Source organism: Hirundo rustica, chromosome 1 (assembly GCF_015227805.2).
Source record: "Hirundo rustica isolate bHirRus1 chromosome 1, bHirRus1.pri.v3, whole genome shotgun sequence".
Taxonomy (NCBI): domain Eukaryota; kingdom Metazoa; phylum Chordata; class Aves; order Passeriformes; family Hirundinidae; genus Hirundo; species Hirundo rustica.
Window position 1 is genome coordinate 110,402,880 of NC_053450.1, and position 17,831 is coordinate 110,420,710.

General features: G+C 44.8%; 1 protein-coding gene across 3 annotated transcripts in view; it reads left to right on the top strand.

The window, feature by feature from the left end:
- Positions 1-3,979: 3,979 nt before the first annotated feature.
- Positions 3,980-17,831, top strand: part of ZDHHC3 (zinc finger DHHC-type palmitoyltransferase 3) — a 34,024-nt gene continuing 20,172 nt past the window's right edge. For all 3 annotated transcript variants that reach the window (XM_040067863.2, XM_040067881.2, XM_040067890.2), the window contains exons 1-2: positions 3,980-4,033; positions 15,386-15,715. In XM_040067863.2, coding sequence (XP_039923797.1) covers positions 15,410-15,715 — 306 coding nt within the window. In that variant the 5' untranslated portion in view covers positions 3,980-4,033; positions 15,386-15,409. The remainder of the gene's footprint in view (positions 4,034-15,385; positions 15,716-17,831) is intronic.

Here is a 17,831-nt window from a genome sequence, read left to right on the forward strand (position 1 = left end):
GTCCCGCCCGCCCAGCCGGCACCGGCGCCTCACAGCGAGGGCTCCCCTTGCCTGCTGGCAAAGCTGAGGGTGCGGCCGGAAAGCCGCGGAAGCCTTTCTCGTGGAGCAGGCGCAGCGCTCTGGACGCGGTACCCACTGGGCACCCCGCATCCCCGAAAACGTCCCGTCCAAGAAGCCGGTAAAACCAAAGCTCCCGCTTTCTGCCAAAAGCCCCTGCGGGAGGCTGTGGAAGTATCCCGGTCTCGGAAGTGGATCGTGTACTCATAGTCCTCTGCGTTTCCTTGTTTTCCCTGCGGAGTTTTTAACCTCGGAAAGGTCCAGGCGAGATGCGGTGCGCGGGGAAGGCTGGTGCGGCAGCAGGGAAGAAGCCAAGTGCTCTCCTTAGGAGATTCTGTTGGTCCTGTGCCAGATATCGCTGGGAAAGTGGCGTGGGAAATGTGATTAAAAACTCGCAGTATATAATAAAACAATAATTAAGGGTTGGGGTTTTTTTTGACAGCCTTAATTGAAAGTTTCGTAACAGTCATTAATGTAAGTTTGCACGCCTTTTTGCACAGCTGTGCATAATTTTCAGCGTATTTTAAAAGATGCTATCTTGACTTCACTCTGATGCTTGCTTGGCTAAAAATGATCCATGGCTCCCAAGGATTACACATCACACTGCCGGAGTTTACCCAGCTTTCCACAACTCCTTGTTCAATCAAATGTACAAAGCATTCCTGGCTGTGCCTACTTGAGCAGGTGGCATGATGCAGTGAGAGCAACCTTCAAGAGAAATGGATGATTTGGGAAGTTTTACCTTGCTCTGGTCCCATTGGCAGGCCGCTTATCGATTAGCAGTCCGGGCAGAGCCGATGCATTTCTGGGACTCTTCCCATGGCTTATCTGCATCTAAAAGGAGCGCCATTTCTGTACACTAGGGTTGTTGTATGGGGATTGCTTACTGCTTCGTGGTGGGGAGAGCCAGCAGTGGAGCCTGGCAGAGCTGGGAGCTTGGGTAGCTTGTCCTTTCCACTCACCCTAGGGAGGTGAGCAGGACCAGGTCTCCTTGCTGGCCCCGGGGAGTACCAGACAAAGGCAGTGCCCATGCACAAAAAGGCCCTGGTTTGTATGTTCTCTCTAAATCAGCATCTGCCAGTGCTGCTGTCCAGCACAGGCTGACCCTTCATTTGACTTGCAGTGCGATACTTGTGTCCTCACATTGCACAGTGTGAACCAAACAAGAAATAAGAAAAAATCAGAAACGTCCTGAGTGAGTTCTTTATATGAGACAGTGTTAATGCAGATGCACCCTATGATTGCCACGGAGAGCACAGGGAGATGAAATTCTGGCTCTCATCTTAGTTCCTGACTCTCATGGCTTGGCCCACAACAGCTAACAGTTACAATTGCCAGGAAAGAGTGATTTGTTAAATTTTTTCCCACTTCTGCCATCCCATCTTGGAGTCTACACAATGTTAGTCCAATTCTTGCATAGCCCAGAGGCTCAGCTAGCAAATCTTGTTCACATGCAAACAGCATTTTTTTCCTCAGGGAGGGCAGAAGGCAATCTCTTGCCCTGAAGAGCACTTCTGAGGACATTCAAATTCCAGCACAAGGCAGTAATGAAGCTTACCATACAAAAAAGGGTGCCGCTTGTTTCTTGGGTTTGTTGGGTTTTTTATTTTTGTTGTTGTGGGTTTTTTGTTTGTTTGTTTGTTTTGTTTTGGTTTGGGGTTTTTTTGCCTTTTTTTGTTTGTTTTTTTGTTGTTGTTGTTTGTTTGTTTGTTTGTGGTTTTGTTTTGGGATTTTGATTGTTTGTTTTAACAGAGGCAAAGCAATATCTTTAAATTCATTGTGATAAATGAATGATGTGTGTTGGCCCTTGTCGTGGTATGACACTGGCCAAACACCAGGCACCCATGAAAGCCATTCGCTGACCTTCTCTTGCTCTCAGCTAGGCAGAGAGGAAAAAAAATTAACAAAGGGCTCACGAGTTGGGATGAGGAGTGGGAGAAAACACTCTAAGGGCAAAACAGGTCCAAATTTAAAAGTACAGAATAAATTTATTATTAACAAAGTCAGAGGAGGATAATGAGAAGTAAAATAAGCCTTTAAAACATCATTTTTGCCCCCTCAGCCCCTCCATCTTTCCCACTGACAGCACAGGGAGACAGGACACGAGGGTTTTGGTCAGATTGTCACTTGAGGTTTTTTTCTGTTTGTTCAAGGAAGGGGAGTATTTCCTCTGCTATGCCCTGGGGTCCCTCCCATGGGCAAGCAGTCTTCTGGAAACTGTTGCAGCATGGGTCACTTGTCCACCTGGTGCAGTCCTCTAAGGATAAGCTGCTCTAGTTTGGAAGCAAGGGTGCTCTTTCTCCTTTCGGGTCTCCCACTGGATCACAGTTTTCTCCAGCATCCACCTGCTGAGAGGTTGATCTCGTCTAGGTTCCGTGTCGGGGTGTCGCTCACCATGTTTTTGCTGACCGCCGGCCAGGTGACCCCACAGCCACCGAGCGGGCAGTGGCGGCCACCGTGGCACTGACGCTATTTAATGCCTCTCCTCAGGCAGGGCACCAGGAAGGAGAAGCCACCACCACAGCCTCTGCCCTTCTGCTCACAGCACAGTTGGCTAGGGGTGCCCAAGCAGGCAAAGCTTGCCGTGGGCCTCATCGAGATGGCGGTGGCTGCAGCGCATCACCGTGTGCTGTGCCGGGATGGCCCCAGTGGCGCTGCCTTGCCACCCCTGGAAAAAACTGCCTGTGTGCTGTTTTGATTTTCTTCTTAAATATGTTACCAACCTCTCTAATTGGGCCAGCAGCATGTTCATCTTTGGAGCCATCAGAGAGGGCTCTGTCAGACATGGTCGAAGCTTCCAGCAGCTTCTCACAAAAGCCACTTCTCACCCTCCCCCATTACCAAAAAAACACAGGCTGTGCCAAATCAACAGAGCCCAAATAAAGCCAGCCTGAGGCAACCCCCTGAAATATGAAGAATTGCACTGCATGATTAATACCTGGGCAAGGCCGCAAAGGCTGGAAGCAGTGGCTTGATGTGGAGAGTGTCAAGCAAACTCAGCCCTTGCTCTGGCTCTGAACATGACACCTGCAGTGGAGCGCTCCGTCACAGAATCACAGAAGGGGTCAGAGTGGAATGGACCACAGTGGGTTATCCGGTCCAACCTCCTTGCTCAAGCAGGGCTATTATCCTAGAGCATATGGCACAGAATTGTGGAGATGGTTCTTGAGTACCTACAGTGAGGCAGACTCTACAACCTCTCTGGACAACCTCTTCCAGTGCGTGGTCACCCACACAGTAAAGTTCTTCCTCATGTTCAGGTGGAACTTCCTGTGCATCAGTTTCTGCCCACTGCCTCGCTTCCTAGTGCTTGGCACCACTGAGAGGAGCCCAGCTCCATCTCTTTGGCACATCCACACCCCCCTCCTTTTAGACATTTAAACACATTAATACACCCCTCCCAGCAGTCTCTCTTCGAGACTGAACAGGCCCAAATCCCTCAGCCTTTCCTCCTAAAAATGTATTACCGCAGTCCCCCAAACATCCTCACTGCTCTGCGCTGCACAGCTCTTCCTTGGGTGCCAACGGATTTTGGATACCTGCAAACCAAAACCACCCTGAACGTTCCTAGGATTCAGAGGTGCCCGCTGAGGCAGAACCATCCTTTCCCACGCCAAACAAAAAAGTGTGGGGTTTTTCCTCACAAAACCCGAATTTCCCGCCTGGCGCCCGCACGCCCGGGCTGTTAACACGCAGTGGGCACAGGCGGCCCGCAGCCGCTCGGGGCTCGGCGCCGGCGCCCGTCCGCGGGCCGGGGAGCCCCGGGCGGGGCGGGGAAGGGCAGGGCCGGGGACGCGCTGCCTCCCGCCGCCGCCGTTCACTTCCTGGTTCCTCCCGGCGGCCGCTCCACCTCCGCGCAAGGGGCGGGCGGGCTGGCGGCGGAAGGGGGGGGTGCGGTGCCGTGCCGTGCCGTGCCGCTGCCGGCGCGGGGGCGGCGGGGCGCGCCGGACCCGCGGCGGCGGCGGCGGCCACTGGGGTAGGTGGGTGCGCCTGACAGCGCGGGGCGGGGGGTGCTGGGGGGGCGGGCAGGTGTGTGCCGGGGCGGGAGCGGGAACTGGGAGCGGAGAGCTGGGAACCGGGAGCGGGCCGCCGGTGGATGCCGTCCCGCCGCCGCCCGCGCCGCCCCGCCAGCTGCCCCGCGGCCCCGCCGCTGTCCCTGGTGTGCCCGGCCCGCGCGGCCCCTCTGCCGTGCGGGAGCTCGGGGATGGCGCGGCCGCCCGAGGGCCGCGCGGTGCTCCGCATCCCTCGGCGGGGTCCCCGGACCAGGGCCCGTGGCGGGTCGTGTCCCGCAGCGGCGTGCCCGGGACCTGTGGGCATCGGTCGGGAAACGGGAGGAGGGCTCCCGCTCTCCCCTCGCCGCCTTCCAGCGCCGGGCTTTAAATGCTGGGAGGATGAACACGTGAAATGATACCGGGCTAAATACGTGGTTTAGGTCTGCTCTGCGGCCTTTCGGAGCAGCATTGAGTCCCCTCGAGAAGAAATTTAAAGTCGGAGTCTCCAGCGGTTTCATCGGGGTCCTGTGACCTGTCCGCGGGTTGCGGCGGTCCTGGTAATTTGCTAATGCGTCGCGGCGATGGGACGTGCCCGCCGGCGAGCAGCTGGACAGCGAGTGGAGCTGACCCTGTCCCTTCTGAGGTGGCCCTGGTCACCAGACGTGTGGCTGCGGCTGTCCGATGGCCCCACGGGCCAGGTGCCCCCTCGGCGTCGGGAGCAATCCGTGGCGAAACCGTGGCTGTACTGTGGCGGGTTTTGTTGTAGTGGATGGTGAGTTTTACGTGGCAGTAGCAAGCGATCCGGACTGGTTTAGAACTGCAGATTCTAAGTGTTGCTGGAGTAGTTGTGCAAGGTTAATTTTTAAGAAGAAGCAAGAGTTCATGATGGCTCATTAGAAAATAGTCTTCAGGAAACAGGCCTTGGGGACAAGGGGGCAGCAATGGGGTCCCTGATGGGTTCTCCATTCGGTGTGTACCTTTGTGGGATGTGGGATGGACAGCGAAGTTGGTTTAGATCTCTTTCCCTTGATCCTGATTCAGAAAAGATAAACTGTGTTTTTCAGCATGAGAGAGAGCGACGGTGTGCCAGACTCCTGGCACAGCAAAGGTGTGTGTGCAATGTCAGATCTGTAGTAAAGGAGCCCAGATTTAGATGGTTGTTCTGATACAGTGGAATCACAGAGAAGGGAGGGACTGGTGAATTACAGTGAGTGACTGCATTGGGTGTCTCGTAGTGTACATAGCGAGGCATTAGCGAGGACCATGTTTTTCTTTGCTGAATGAAAGCAACAAATAAGTCTTTTGTGTAGCATTACAGGCATTTCAGTGGTAAGAGTCATCATAAAGGGAGCCACGCCATTCTTATGTCTTTGAAAAATGCAGTCCCACGTGCAATAAAGATCCACTCCTTCAAAGCCTATGACTCTGTCAGCATAGCTCTTGGTGCTGCCTCACTGACGTGATAGTGTTTGTGACACAGTGGGACCTGCTGCTGGTAGTAAGTTGTGTCTGACTGAATGTTCATTGAGATTTCGAAGGTGTGACCCAGAAACTCTTTGGGTTTATAGGTTTATAAAAGGGCAAATATCGGGTCTGCCTAAAACCCAAAATATTTGTTGTGACATTTGACTTATAGCAATAACATCTATTGGGTGTTCTCATGTATGTTTCTGCTTCCTTTTAATTTTCATTTTAAGTGATGTAGTTACAGACAAGGGTGTCTATTTCAGTTTGAAATTGCTTGTTTGGTACTAGACAAAATACACAAATATAATTTAATCCAAATAATGGGAGCAGGTTCCAAGAAGATGGATGCATAATTCCTCCACAGATGCAGGTCTGCTGTGCCCAAGTAGTTATGTGGTTTTTTCTGGGCAGTTTCCTTTGTATCAGTAAAGGGGAACAGGTGACAATCTTCAGCAGTATGTGTGTATCCTGGGCAATGATAGCTCAGCTTTGGTGAATCTCTTTTTCTTACCTACTACGAATTTACTTTTCTCAATGGGTGGATTGCTGTGCACCTCCAACAGAACTGGAGCTAGCAGTGTTGCATAGTCCATGGAGTTTAAACCTGCAAGTTGCATTATTTTGGGAAGACTTGCTCATGGAGCCAGTTTTACTGTGCAGACATTTCCCATACAGCGGTAACAAGGCGTCTTTCCTGTAGAGGAGACTAGGCGGGCACCCACAGTGGTGTCAGTCTGAAAATGGACTGGCTGTAGCTCAGCCAGTCTCTGCAGATGCTAGTTAGCTGAGCTTATGCTTTTCTCTGATCCCTCTGCTGTGTAGACCTTTTTCTTAGGGCGATATTCAGGAATACAGTTTTCTGCCTTCCTGACAGAAGACAGCAGATCATGTAAAATATGACAAGACAGAATAGCTTGTTGTCAGTTTTTATTTCCCCCATCCTGTGCTTATCTACTTGAAGCAAACTAAATGTGACCAGTTGTACCTGGAACATCATGTTTAACCTGTGCAAGTAACTGATCTGAAGCTTCGGGTTATGTACAAGAAAACAAGAAGTTAAAGCTTTCCTAATTGAGGCTGTATATTTCCTGGGTTCTGCAGGCAATAAGGAAAGAAGATAGCCCTTGCCTGGAGCTGCAGTGCAGCAAGTCTGCCAGTAACACTTCACACGTTGTCCTTCTGAGAGGGAGTCCAAAAGAGCGAGCCAGCTTGTTTGTAGGGTGTGTGTGCTGAAGACATCCTCATATGACAGCAGTTCCCTGCTAGTGAGGTGCAAGGTGTTAGAGGCAAGGTGCCGGCTCACTGCACGGGAGCACTGGCATGTTAACTCCTGTCACCTGCTTTTGGCTGTGCCCCCAGCGTGGGGGCTGCTCGGGAGTGCTTCTGGAGCCTGGAGCGAGAGATTTGTCTAGGCTTATAGCCACATATCTCTTTGCACCACCGGGTTACAGGATGACCGTACAGAACCGCTGCTGTTACAGGAGAAGAGGTAGGAATGCAAGAGGAGGGGGAAAAAAGAAAGAGAGGATAGGCATGGGAAGGTAAGGAAATGAGAGGGAAGCAGAGAGAGAGAATGAGAGAGAAGCAGCAGAGTTCAGCTTGAAAATGATTGGGAAACTCTATTCTAGGAGCAAGTAAAACAGCAAATAAAAATGGACACAGAAGACTCACTGTTAAGATCCTTTGACAACAGAGGAATGTTGAATGAGAGGAAATGCAAGGCCCTTGTTGATGTTTCTGCTGCTGGGCTGCTGGTGGATGGTGTGTTTGTCATGTTTAGCTGTGAGTTTTGCAATAATGCAGAACTGACGGGGTGACCAATCTTAAATATGGTGCAGCATGCAGAATTTAAAACAAGTGGGCTGAAGCTGAAATAGTGTGAGTGAGTAAAGGTAAAGTACAATGCTACTGGAAAAAAAAAAAAAAAAAGGAAAAAAGACATATCCAGGCTTAGTGGGAAGGCACTAGTACCATACTGTAGATACAGAGAGAGGGCTGTAGCAGGTGAAAAAAGGTAGTAATGTGATATGCATTTTGCTTCTTTGCAGTGGCCACTTGAATTACTGATGTCCAATATAGCATAGAATAGATAAGGAAGATATTATAAATGGTAGCTGGTCTTGTCTTGAACTCCCCATATTTCAAAAGATAGGAAAATTAAGGTTTACACACAGAAACTGTGTTTTTTATGGCAGCAAGGAACCCTTCTGCTTGCCAGTGCTGAAGTGAGCAAAACAAAAAATGCTTAGTTTGCCAACTCAGATGTTCTTTGCTATGTTTCAAAAGCTTTAACCTACAGCAACTTTGAACCTGCAGGTTTTGCCAGTTCTCTGAAGTAGTAGCATACATACGTTTCTTCTAGTTGTGTTTTTAACTTTGCAGGATAGAGGTGATAATTTTTTGGTCCCTGTGTTGTTAATGTGCTATTTTAACGTATGCCCTGCGTACTCTCTGTAGTTGGCTTAGGGACCTGCTTAGGTGCAGTATGCAGATTTAAAATCTGAATGCCTTACAGCCTTCATACCTACGTCTTTACCTACCGCTATGTGGTAAGGCAGAATAATAAACTACAGGCAGGGGAATAAAATCAGAGAGTGAGTGACTTGTTCATGCTTGTGAAGAGGGGGCTGTAGTAAAAGCAAGTGAGAGCCAGATCCTGTGATAGACCATCTTGAGTGAAAACGTATGTCTGGTAGTTAAAGTGCTCTTTCTGCCTTGAAAGATACTATTTAGAATATTTTTTTAGACTAGAGGGATTCTGCCAGCTTCTTATTATGATTAAAACTTTAAAGCTGCAGCTCTTTCCTGCTCTGCAAAGCATATTCCTTATGCCATGAAAGTTGTGTGGTTTTTTAAAACTGAAACTAAAAATAATACCAATTTGATAGATAAACCTTCCCCTTTAATTTTTGTCTTTCTTAAGGGGAAAAAAAAAATTTGATAAAGGACAAATTGACAATTTGCATTCCCCGAATCCAGTGGCTTGCTGTTCTAAATCCTGAGTCAGCATGTAAATTGCAAAGCTGTCTAGAAGACCAGGACAGCTTCTCCTGTTTTGTCTCTCATAAGGCTGTGCATTCAGGATAACTGCAATGCTGTGGGAAAGCATGACATCCCCATCTGTTGTTTTCTGTTTCCTGGTGCAGTCTCTCCTGCACAATTGCTCTTTCCTTCCAATGCTTAACTTTAGATAGGTGGCAATGTAACAAAGATGGTATGTTCAGGATTAATATTTCTTCTTTGACACAGGTTAGGTAGCTTGTATGTACGTGGTCTATTGGGAAACTGTGAGATTCAAGTGACAGAATTTCTTTGGTCCCCTTGCAGCTCTGATAGTTAAAAACTTACCGGTTGTTTTGTAATGGTTCATTACCTAATGACAGTTTTATAAAGTACCTTCTATCTCTGATGAAAGACTTATTAAGATCACTAACTTTGTGATCAGACCAAGTCAGATCCAAGTCTGACCTCAGTCTTGGTGCCCTTGTGATTTGTGCCCTGTTTCTACATGGTGCCCCAATTTTGTCACTCATCCATAGTGGTCCAGTGTTTTTGTACCTTGGACAGTAACTACATTGTCTTTGCTCTCCTTTGCTCAGGCTAGCAGCTGACAGGCCTTTTGGTGGGGGTGCAGTCACCAGATAACTCAGACTCTTAGGTCAGTCTTTACTGCATTATAATTTATTTATATAGTACGTGTTCGTTAGTTAAACAGAAATGGTACAGACATTCACCAGGAAGCTGGTACCATCTGCCCTGAGAGGCTACATACCACAAGCATCAGGATAGGGAAACCCCTGTATTTGTAATTCAGAAAACATAGCCTTATTTTCCTTTCAGTTTTACTAATGGAATTCCTCTGGCACTGCTGAAGTTGCTTCTTGTCTACACTGATGTAAACTAGGGGACTTAGGGGTTTGTGCCTTATGTGGGTGCATCTCTTTTGAGGCTGTCACTCTCAGCCCCATCCAAGCCCTCAGGATGGAGTTTCTAGATATGACAGACGTCTTTATGGTAATTTCCCCTTCCCCTTTCTCTCCTTAGGGAGAAATTCCCTCTGTGTATTTGCACTCCTATTCAAATGTGTTCTTCAGGAAGGCGTGACTTCAGTTAAATCTTCCCCTCTAATAAGATGCTTCTAATAAAATTAATGAAAGTATGATTTTAATGTGAGCCATTTTTACTAAGGTCTTGTTCATGTGTGACCTCTTTGAAGTAAGGAATAAATTAAAAATAGAAAATAACGTGAAATAGTTGATGTTATAAACAGTTTTGTAAACAATTACTATAAAGCATTGTAATGCAGCTACTTACTCCCCTCATGTACAGAAAAACATTATAAATTGGTTACCCTCTGGTTTTGCATGCTCTGTATTCCACTTTTCAAGGGAGGTAATCCAAGCCTGTGCATTTACCCTCAGGAAACACAAATTTATTTTAAGCATTGTTATTTTTAAAAGATTTCTTTATACCATTTTTCTTCGGTATAGGAACTGAAAGCGTTGAAATTGCCTGACTTCAGGAGCTAGAGGATTCAGGAGAATCTTGAGGTGTTTGCGAGCCTTTTGCTAAGAGCAGACGCATAGTATTTAGGCTGTAACTATACTCTTTAATGTAGCCTGAATTTCCAGGAGAAAAATGAAGAACCATGTGTGGTAGGCACATTCCTGTTCCCTGCTCCTGGGGCTGCTGGAGGAGGGCCGGCAGCGCCGACTTTGCCCTGTGATAATGTGATCTGAGTCATCGGGTGTCCTGTACGCACAGCCTTAGCAACCCTGCCCGCTTCTTCCCTCTTGCCTTTGCTATTGTAACCCAAGAGTAGGTTTTTACCCCTTTGGGTTTCTAGCCTGAGTTGGGGTGGGGTTCGTTTTGTTTCTTGTTTGTTTGGTTTTTTTAACCGTGTGTGGTGTCCCGAAAGTATTCCAATGGAAGTACAGCTCTCTGTAGCAAATTTGAGCCTGCTAATAATAGGTTTGCTTTTTTTAGCCGCCTTTCACAGACCTGTTAGAAATGTCCCATTGACCCTCCAGGGTTTTGTAAACCAAGGCGTTGGTAACTGCCGTGCGGATGGATATCTGGATGAATCTGTAGGAGACTGCCAAAAATTCTCAGCATAGCTCGCCTGTTTTGTTGCACTCCTGCAGATCAGATAAAGCTTTTTAGGCTTTGCAAGAGCCATTAGGAAAATACATATAAATACTGATATGTTCTTATTATCTCTGCTTTGGCGAGTTTTCACAAGCTTGTTAGATTTTGGCTGCCTGGAACTGTGGTAGGAAAGGCGTAGGTAAAAACCCTTTTAATTAGGAAACTCACCTTCTCTTACATCTCTTGCAAAGGAAGATTAAATATGCAGTGTTTTAATCGATGCAGTTTTATGTACAGAAAAATGAAATAAACTTAAAAATTAAGTCTCCTGCAGTTTCTCTCTATCTGTCTGGAGCTGGTTGATTTTGTATAAAAGGACATCTGTCCTGGGGATCTAGATTGTCTACTTTAGCTGTCATGAATATGGTATTACTAATTACATATGTTTGCTTCCTTTTGATGATAAAAATTTAACTTTAGTGTTGTTTGCCAGCTCTCAGGTACTCTGTGTGTCATAAAAGCTGTTCAGAAGTATTTCTTTAAAGGGAATAAAAAAACAAACTGAAAACCTAAAAAAAGGTCTGTGATCTGCCCTGATCTTCTTTTTTATTCTTTTTTTCCCCCCAGTATTGTTTTCATGTAATTTGCAGAACTTGAAATCCACTTAGTTCATATGACAGAATGAAAATGTAACCTCTTCCCAAAGTTCCATGTTAATGGACTTGTAATAGAGGAAATGGTTGCAATGTACATAGTAATGCTGTAGCTCTGCAAGTCACACCCATGTGCTTGTCTTCACTAACACGAATAATTACATGAAAATCAGCAGGTTCACGATGATGGTGGTTTTAAGCTTGCTGTAAGTTTTACATCAGAATCTCAGGTAGCTTTCAGGTACTTTCTGGGTGAAGGCCCACATTATTTGTTTGTACATTCTTAGCACATTCTTTGGCCGTCACAGGCCATTGAAAACCAGATTTCTTTGACATGGCTTATGGCAGATAAAAGGACAATTTATATAGGGTGTAATAGCGTATTTTAAGCGTTTGTTGTAGCAGGAAGTGGATTTTCATTTGTTTTGTTTACATTTCTGACTTATGTATTACATGTTTTTTGATTGTTTCCGTATGCCTTCCGGATAAAAAAAAAGCAAAAAGTCTTTGCTCTGTCATGTCATTAAGCTGAATTGATGTGTGTGTTGTCATTGTATCTCACACTTACCTCATGGCCTCTCTTGTAGCTTGACACCAAGATTAAGTCCTTAAGCCCTTTGCCTACATTGTTTAGATATTGTTTGCTCTAGAGCAGGAGGAGCTGGCATATTCCATCTGTATTTATAAATTAAGTTCATATGAAGCATGATTGAAGGGCAAACCAGTTAGGGCAAGTTAGTGCTTCCATCCTGCTACAGCCTTTTTTTGTTGTATTATTTATCTGAAAATACCAAACTGTTCAACATAAACCAAAACAGATGCTTGTATATGTAAGAACAAGGAATTTAAAAAACCACACTAACCGGGTGATGTAGGAGAGAAGCTGAGACTTCAAGCTCCTATAGCTTCACTCTTAAGATAATGAACACTAAAGCACACATGTATTTCTCAAACAATGTATAGTGTTTATGTACTGATTTATTTTGTTGCCTAATAAGGCCTCTAAAGCAAGCATTAAATGGCAGAGTACATTAAACAGCAAAATTGTCCTCCAGCCATGATCAGGGGCCTGTGCGTTGTCCTCTTAACTCACTACAGAAATGAGTCTCCAGGCTTTCAGACTGAAGAGGCCTCAGGGCTCCTTCCAGTTTCTCCTTAGACAGTTACATACCAATAGATTTTTCTTATTTTTTTTCCCCCAGTTTAGCTCAATTATATTTCTGACAGAGAGTTGTGGAACTTTCACTGGAGTGAAACCACTTCCTGCAAGAGAGATTAATTTTTATTTCACTGCTGAAGAGTGCTGTTCAGGACTAAACCCACAGCTTAATCACTGTGTATTTGTTCAGCTTTCAGTCAGTCTTTGCTAATACTGACCTTAAGGTGACTTGTCAAACTGATTCCTTTGTTAAATAGGAATTTTCTTTGCCCAGGACTGTTTGATTTCTTTTGCTTTGGGATACAAAACCTTAGGAAGAGAAAAAAAAGGCTCTGAGTCTAGGCAAAAATACCCCTGAGAGTCTGTTCTCAGGAGTGTCCTAGCTTGTTACTGCACCTGATGTGTCAAGTCTAAACTTTCAACTGAAAATTGAACACCTAAATTACAGTTTTCTTTCTTACTTTTTGATGTCGACTAAACACTGTTGTCAGGTGTGAGTCTTTTATTATGTCAGTTTTATTTCGAGCTGGCAAACAAGCATAGCAATTTTGATAAGATTATTAAACAACGCAGTGAAGGTTAACCCGTTTCCTTGAGGGAGTGGAAGAATTAAGTCTTAGAAATACTTGTTAAGTCTGTGTGAGTGTATGAATACATAATTGTCCTTACAGAAATGATGAAAAACGGGAGAAAAGGTATGCATATAACTAGTAGGTATAGATTTATCTGAACTTAGACTGCCAGATTGTTTGAGTAATCACTGTTTGCAAAAATTACATAGCTTGTCTTCCTAAATATCAAGAATCATGAAGCTAAATTATAGCTGTGGTTAAAATACAGAGTAATTACAATGTGTTATGTGTATTTTGTGAATGAGGAGTGGGTTTTTGGTTGTGGGCTTTTTTCTTGCCCTAGTAAATGACATATTCACAGGGACATTTTCATCTTGATATTTCTGTTCTGTGTGATGCATGTATAAACACAAGACTGATATGCTTTAACATTAATCCATGTGACTTTTTCAGATTCATAAATCATCTTAAACTTGCTTGGCAGCATACTAAGTATTCAAAGTGGAAAGATAAGAAAATACCTAATTCTCCTAGTTTATTTACATGAGTTGTGTTAGAAAACAAATATTGTAAATGGTCTGGTTCCTGTGCACCTAGGAAGTTTGTTCTCCTGGCTTTTGCTTCTCACTGTGGCCACAGCAGTTCCAGTACTTCTCTTCATGTAATGTGCACTCAGGTGCACAAATCTTCTCACTTCTGTGCTTGGACACAAATAATCATCCTGCTCATTAATAACCTTATTCCTTGGCTGTGAAAGAATAATTGTCCTCTTACAAATTTGGTCTTCTTAAAGTAACAACTGAAAAGTAAACTATTATCTCCTTCCCTGTTGAGATAGGGGCAGCAACATCTCCATTTATGTCGGTGTTAGGCGGAGTAGAGCTTTCTTCTTGTACTTGGCGGAACTTAGCCATAAAATTTGGAGAAAGGTTTGAAGTCCTAAGGATTTCTGCAATTCTTTCACTGTGTTTTCTGTAAAATATATCCATTTTTAAACAATTAACGCCAAAAATAGCTTTAGTATGAACTTTTTTGGCTGAAAACATAATTGGTGGTGAACATTTTCTCTGAATCTAAACGGCATAACAAACACTTCTTTTTGCAAAGCCATGAGAGTAAACCTTACATTTTGAAATAGCAGGAGGCTGATACCTTCCATTCAGGGATATGCAATTCAGTGTATTTGGTAGTAGAATTATCATAGCCATTTTTGTAGAAGGTGTGTCTTTAGAAGATGTAGTGTTATGAAGCGTTTAGAGCACTGAGCAAATACTCTGAGTAGAAGTGTCTTCGGAAGAGATTGCTGGGTGTGTTTAAGAGCTGCTTTAAAGGCGTAGCATTCCAGGTGTGCTCCAGCATTGAGCGGTGGATGGATTGAGTGCAGATGGATTGTTCCCTTGCCAAAGACTTAGGAGCACCTTTTCGGTTTTCTCAAATGCCTGTATTTGGTGGGAGTTACACTGAAACTACACAAGCATGGCACATACCTGGAGCATTACTGTTCCTGGTTCCAAGGTGGATCTTACCCTCTGGGTACACAAGGTGTCTGCAGAACTGGAGTGGAGAGGACAGGGTCAGTGTTGGTGCTCTTGCTACAGTAGAGTGGAGTTGGCTGGAAATCATGAAGGGGAGGCAAAACAAATGCCCAAAAAACATCCATTGAGGGATGGAGCAAAGGTGGCAGGAGAGGCATGGCAAAGAAGAAGACTTCCAAGGGATGTAAGACCAGAGGAGGAGGTGAGAGTAGGAGACAGCTGTTGTTGGGAAATTACATCCTCCAACCAAGACTAGAAGTTCCTGTCAGGATCTCTTCTGGATTGCTTCTTAATCAGTTCCTGTAAATCTAACTGTACAGCTGGGTTGTTTTTTTTTTGCACTTTTACCCCAAAGCTGGGAGTCAGTGGGTAAAGGAGAAAGGAGACCTCTTCCACTTGCTAAGTTTCCCCGTATGTGTGGGAAAGACCCTTCCCCAAATCTGAAGCAGCAAAAAGGGACCCTGCCAGCTGTGCCAGAACTTTCTCTTTCCCTCTCACATGACAGTGCTAGGTTCTTGCTTCAGTTCCTGTTGTGGCAGCTCCTGTTGGCTCCTACCTGATGACTTTTTCTTCATTAATACGCTTGTTGCCTTTCCACTTAGGGAGGTGTAGGTGGCACACAGGTAGACTTAGTGCGTAATTAAGCACTTCTTAAAAGCACTTAGAGTCTTCTGAGTAAGGAGTGTTCCGATAAGCGCAAGAGTGTGGTTTCCCAAGCCATTATTTTGTGTTTGATTTATTTACCTTTTTTGCTTTCTCGTTTCACTTTCTGCAACTTTCCCGTGTGATGACCACGCCATTATGCGAACAGAGGTCTGGATGTCTGGCAGAGCAGTGAGCACTGTTTCTGACTCTCTTTCAGATGCAAGTATGGACATAATAGCCTATGATGATTACTCCAGTCCACCGCTACAGAGATATTGAAAGGACACCTGAATACCTCCAGCCGGAAAAGTGTGTTCCACCTCCTAGCCACGCTTCCCTGGGAACAATGTGGTTTATTCGAGATGGCTGTGGTATTGCATGTGCTGTCGTTACCTGGATGCTGGTGTTCTATGCCGACTTTGTAGTCCTTCTTGTCATGCTAGTTCCATCGAGAGATTATGTTTATAGTGTCATCAATGGCACACTGTTCAACACCTTGGCTTTCCTCGCTTTGGCTTCACATTTTCGTGCTATGCTGACAGATCCAGTAAGTATACACCTCTCTCTGTGTCTCGGAAAGAAACAGGCGGTGTTTTTCTTGTCTGCTAGATGTTGGGTAACTCAGTTGCTGAGTGAGTGGCAGATTTAAATAACTTCTGTGTGTCAGCCTGCTGAGTGAGGCTGCCGATGTGGTATGCTAATTTTTCATCCCACTCAAGTCGGATGCAAAGTCAAGGACCCAGCGTTAGATTCCTGGTGTGTGAGCAGCTCCTCTTTGTGCACTGGGAAGGAGAATGTTTCTCTCTGATGCTGTTTTCTCCCCAGTGGCAGATCTCGTGTTTGTGGCTTGTTGTGTCTTGACAAACAGGCAAGCTGGAAAAGCTGGTTTTGGTTGTGTGCCTTGGCAAGTATTGCTTCAGCAGAACAGAGCAGAACTTGTGTCATTTTAAAAAGATGTGTTACCATCTCTCATTCTACTGATTTTTGTTGAGTGTATTGGACAATGCTGAAATAAATATGGTCTGAGCATGCTAAGAGATGGCAGTTCTTAGGCAAGTGGGGAAGCATCAGAATTGTGAGATCCCCTTGTATATATCCTGAGGACACTGCTTTGAGAGATCAGATCTGCTGCTTTCTCATCTTTCAGTGTGTGACAAGATAAAGTTCAGCACCATGATGCTAATTCTGATTGGCCTGTGATGGTTTATTTTGCTCAATAACCTCTGGACAGTAGACTCAGTTCAAAACCCCATCTCCACTAGTCAGTGGAAGAGAAGACAGACTCCTCCTGTCTCCTTCCTCACAAATGTTGCTGTTGGGAGTGGTGGTGTGCCTTTGTTACTCTGTCCCTTCCAAGTATTATTTCCCCCTTGAAACCTTGTTAGGTGCTGTTAAGACTTCAGTATAATCTTTATTTCTTAGATTCCAGCTCTTCCAGAAGCCAGAAAATTGCAGAAAGGGTTTGGTTTGGGGTAATCTCACAATTTATGGTAAAGACTGTTGAATTGCATGCTACTGCTGCTGGGCAGAAGTGTAAGCAGTAGTTTAGCCTCTGAAACTTCTGACTCAGGAATAGAGGGTTGCAGCAGTTTTTAAAATAGTTTGTATCCTAAGCCTGGTTGTTAATTATTGTACGTTGTGTGATTTTTAGGCTTAGGGACCTTCAGGTCGCTGGAATTATTTTGCACAGTTAGCAGAAGCTCTTGTGAAACAGAAGCTGTATTTTGAAACGGGCTATGCAAGCAGTGTTGGAGAAGCAGATACGGTCTCTGTTGAGAGTAATTGGGAAAAGATAGATTAATTCCTAGTGTGAGGTGGGATTTATGTATGTGGATGGAGAGCCAGTGGGATTTTGTTTCATTTTTTCAATGAGGAAATCAGCTAAATAAAATGCAGGAGGGAAGATAGGGAAGAGAGAGGATGCACGAACATCTGGCCGACAGTGAGTCTGGGATTAAGGAAGCTTCCAGGACATGGGAAACCAGTGGCATATGTAGGATCAGAGTGAAACAGAAAGCACTGCTGAGGCAAACAAGCAGAATTCTTACTATAAATAAATGAACAACTCAGTTCTTCACAATTGATAGCGTGTGTCCTGCATTTCAGGAACTGCTTCCCTTCCAATGGGTCCTTGCTAAAAACATTCCTAAAGTTTTGAGCTTTGCTGCATACTGAAGAAAGAGAACATGAGTTGTAGCATTTTGTGGGAATTGGTTTTGGTAATTTTTAAATTAGTCAGGCCTGTTGGGAGTTTTTATGGGAACCCCCCCCAAAGCCTGCTTAAAAAAGCCTTATACTACTGGTTTAATGTTCAGTTCTCTCACTCGTGTATCATTCCTGCTTATTGCTGTTAGGAGGTTGTATAGATGTATTAAAAGGAGACTGGTTCATCAGAAATCTATTCGAATATTGAATCTCTGGTTTTATTTCAATCAAAAAAAAGCCTTACATTCACAGAAGTAAATTGTGCCAATGTACCAGCAGTGATTTCATACACCATGATTCATGGCTCTTTTTTTTTTTTTTTTTTTTTTTTTTTTTTTTTTTTTGAGCAAATGAAATTTCTTTCTTTCTTTGTTTGGGTTTTTTTTTGAGAAAAATTTTGTCCCTATGAAGACTGGAAACTCATGAACTTAGGCTGTTGTAGCAGCAGTGTTACCTGT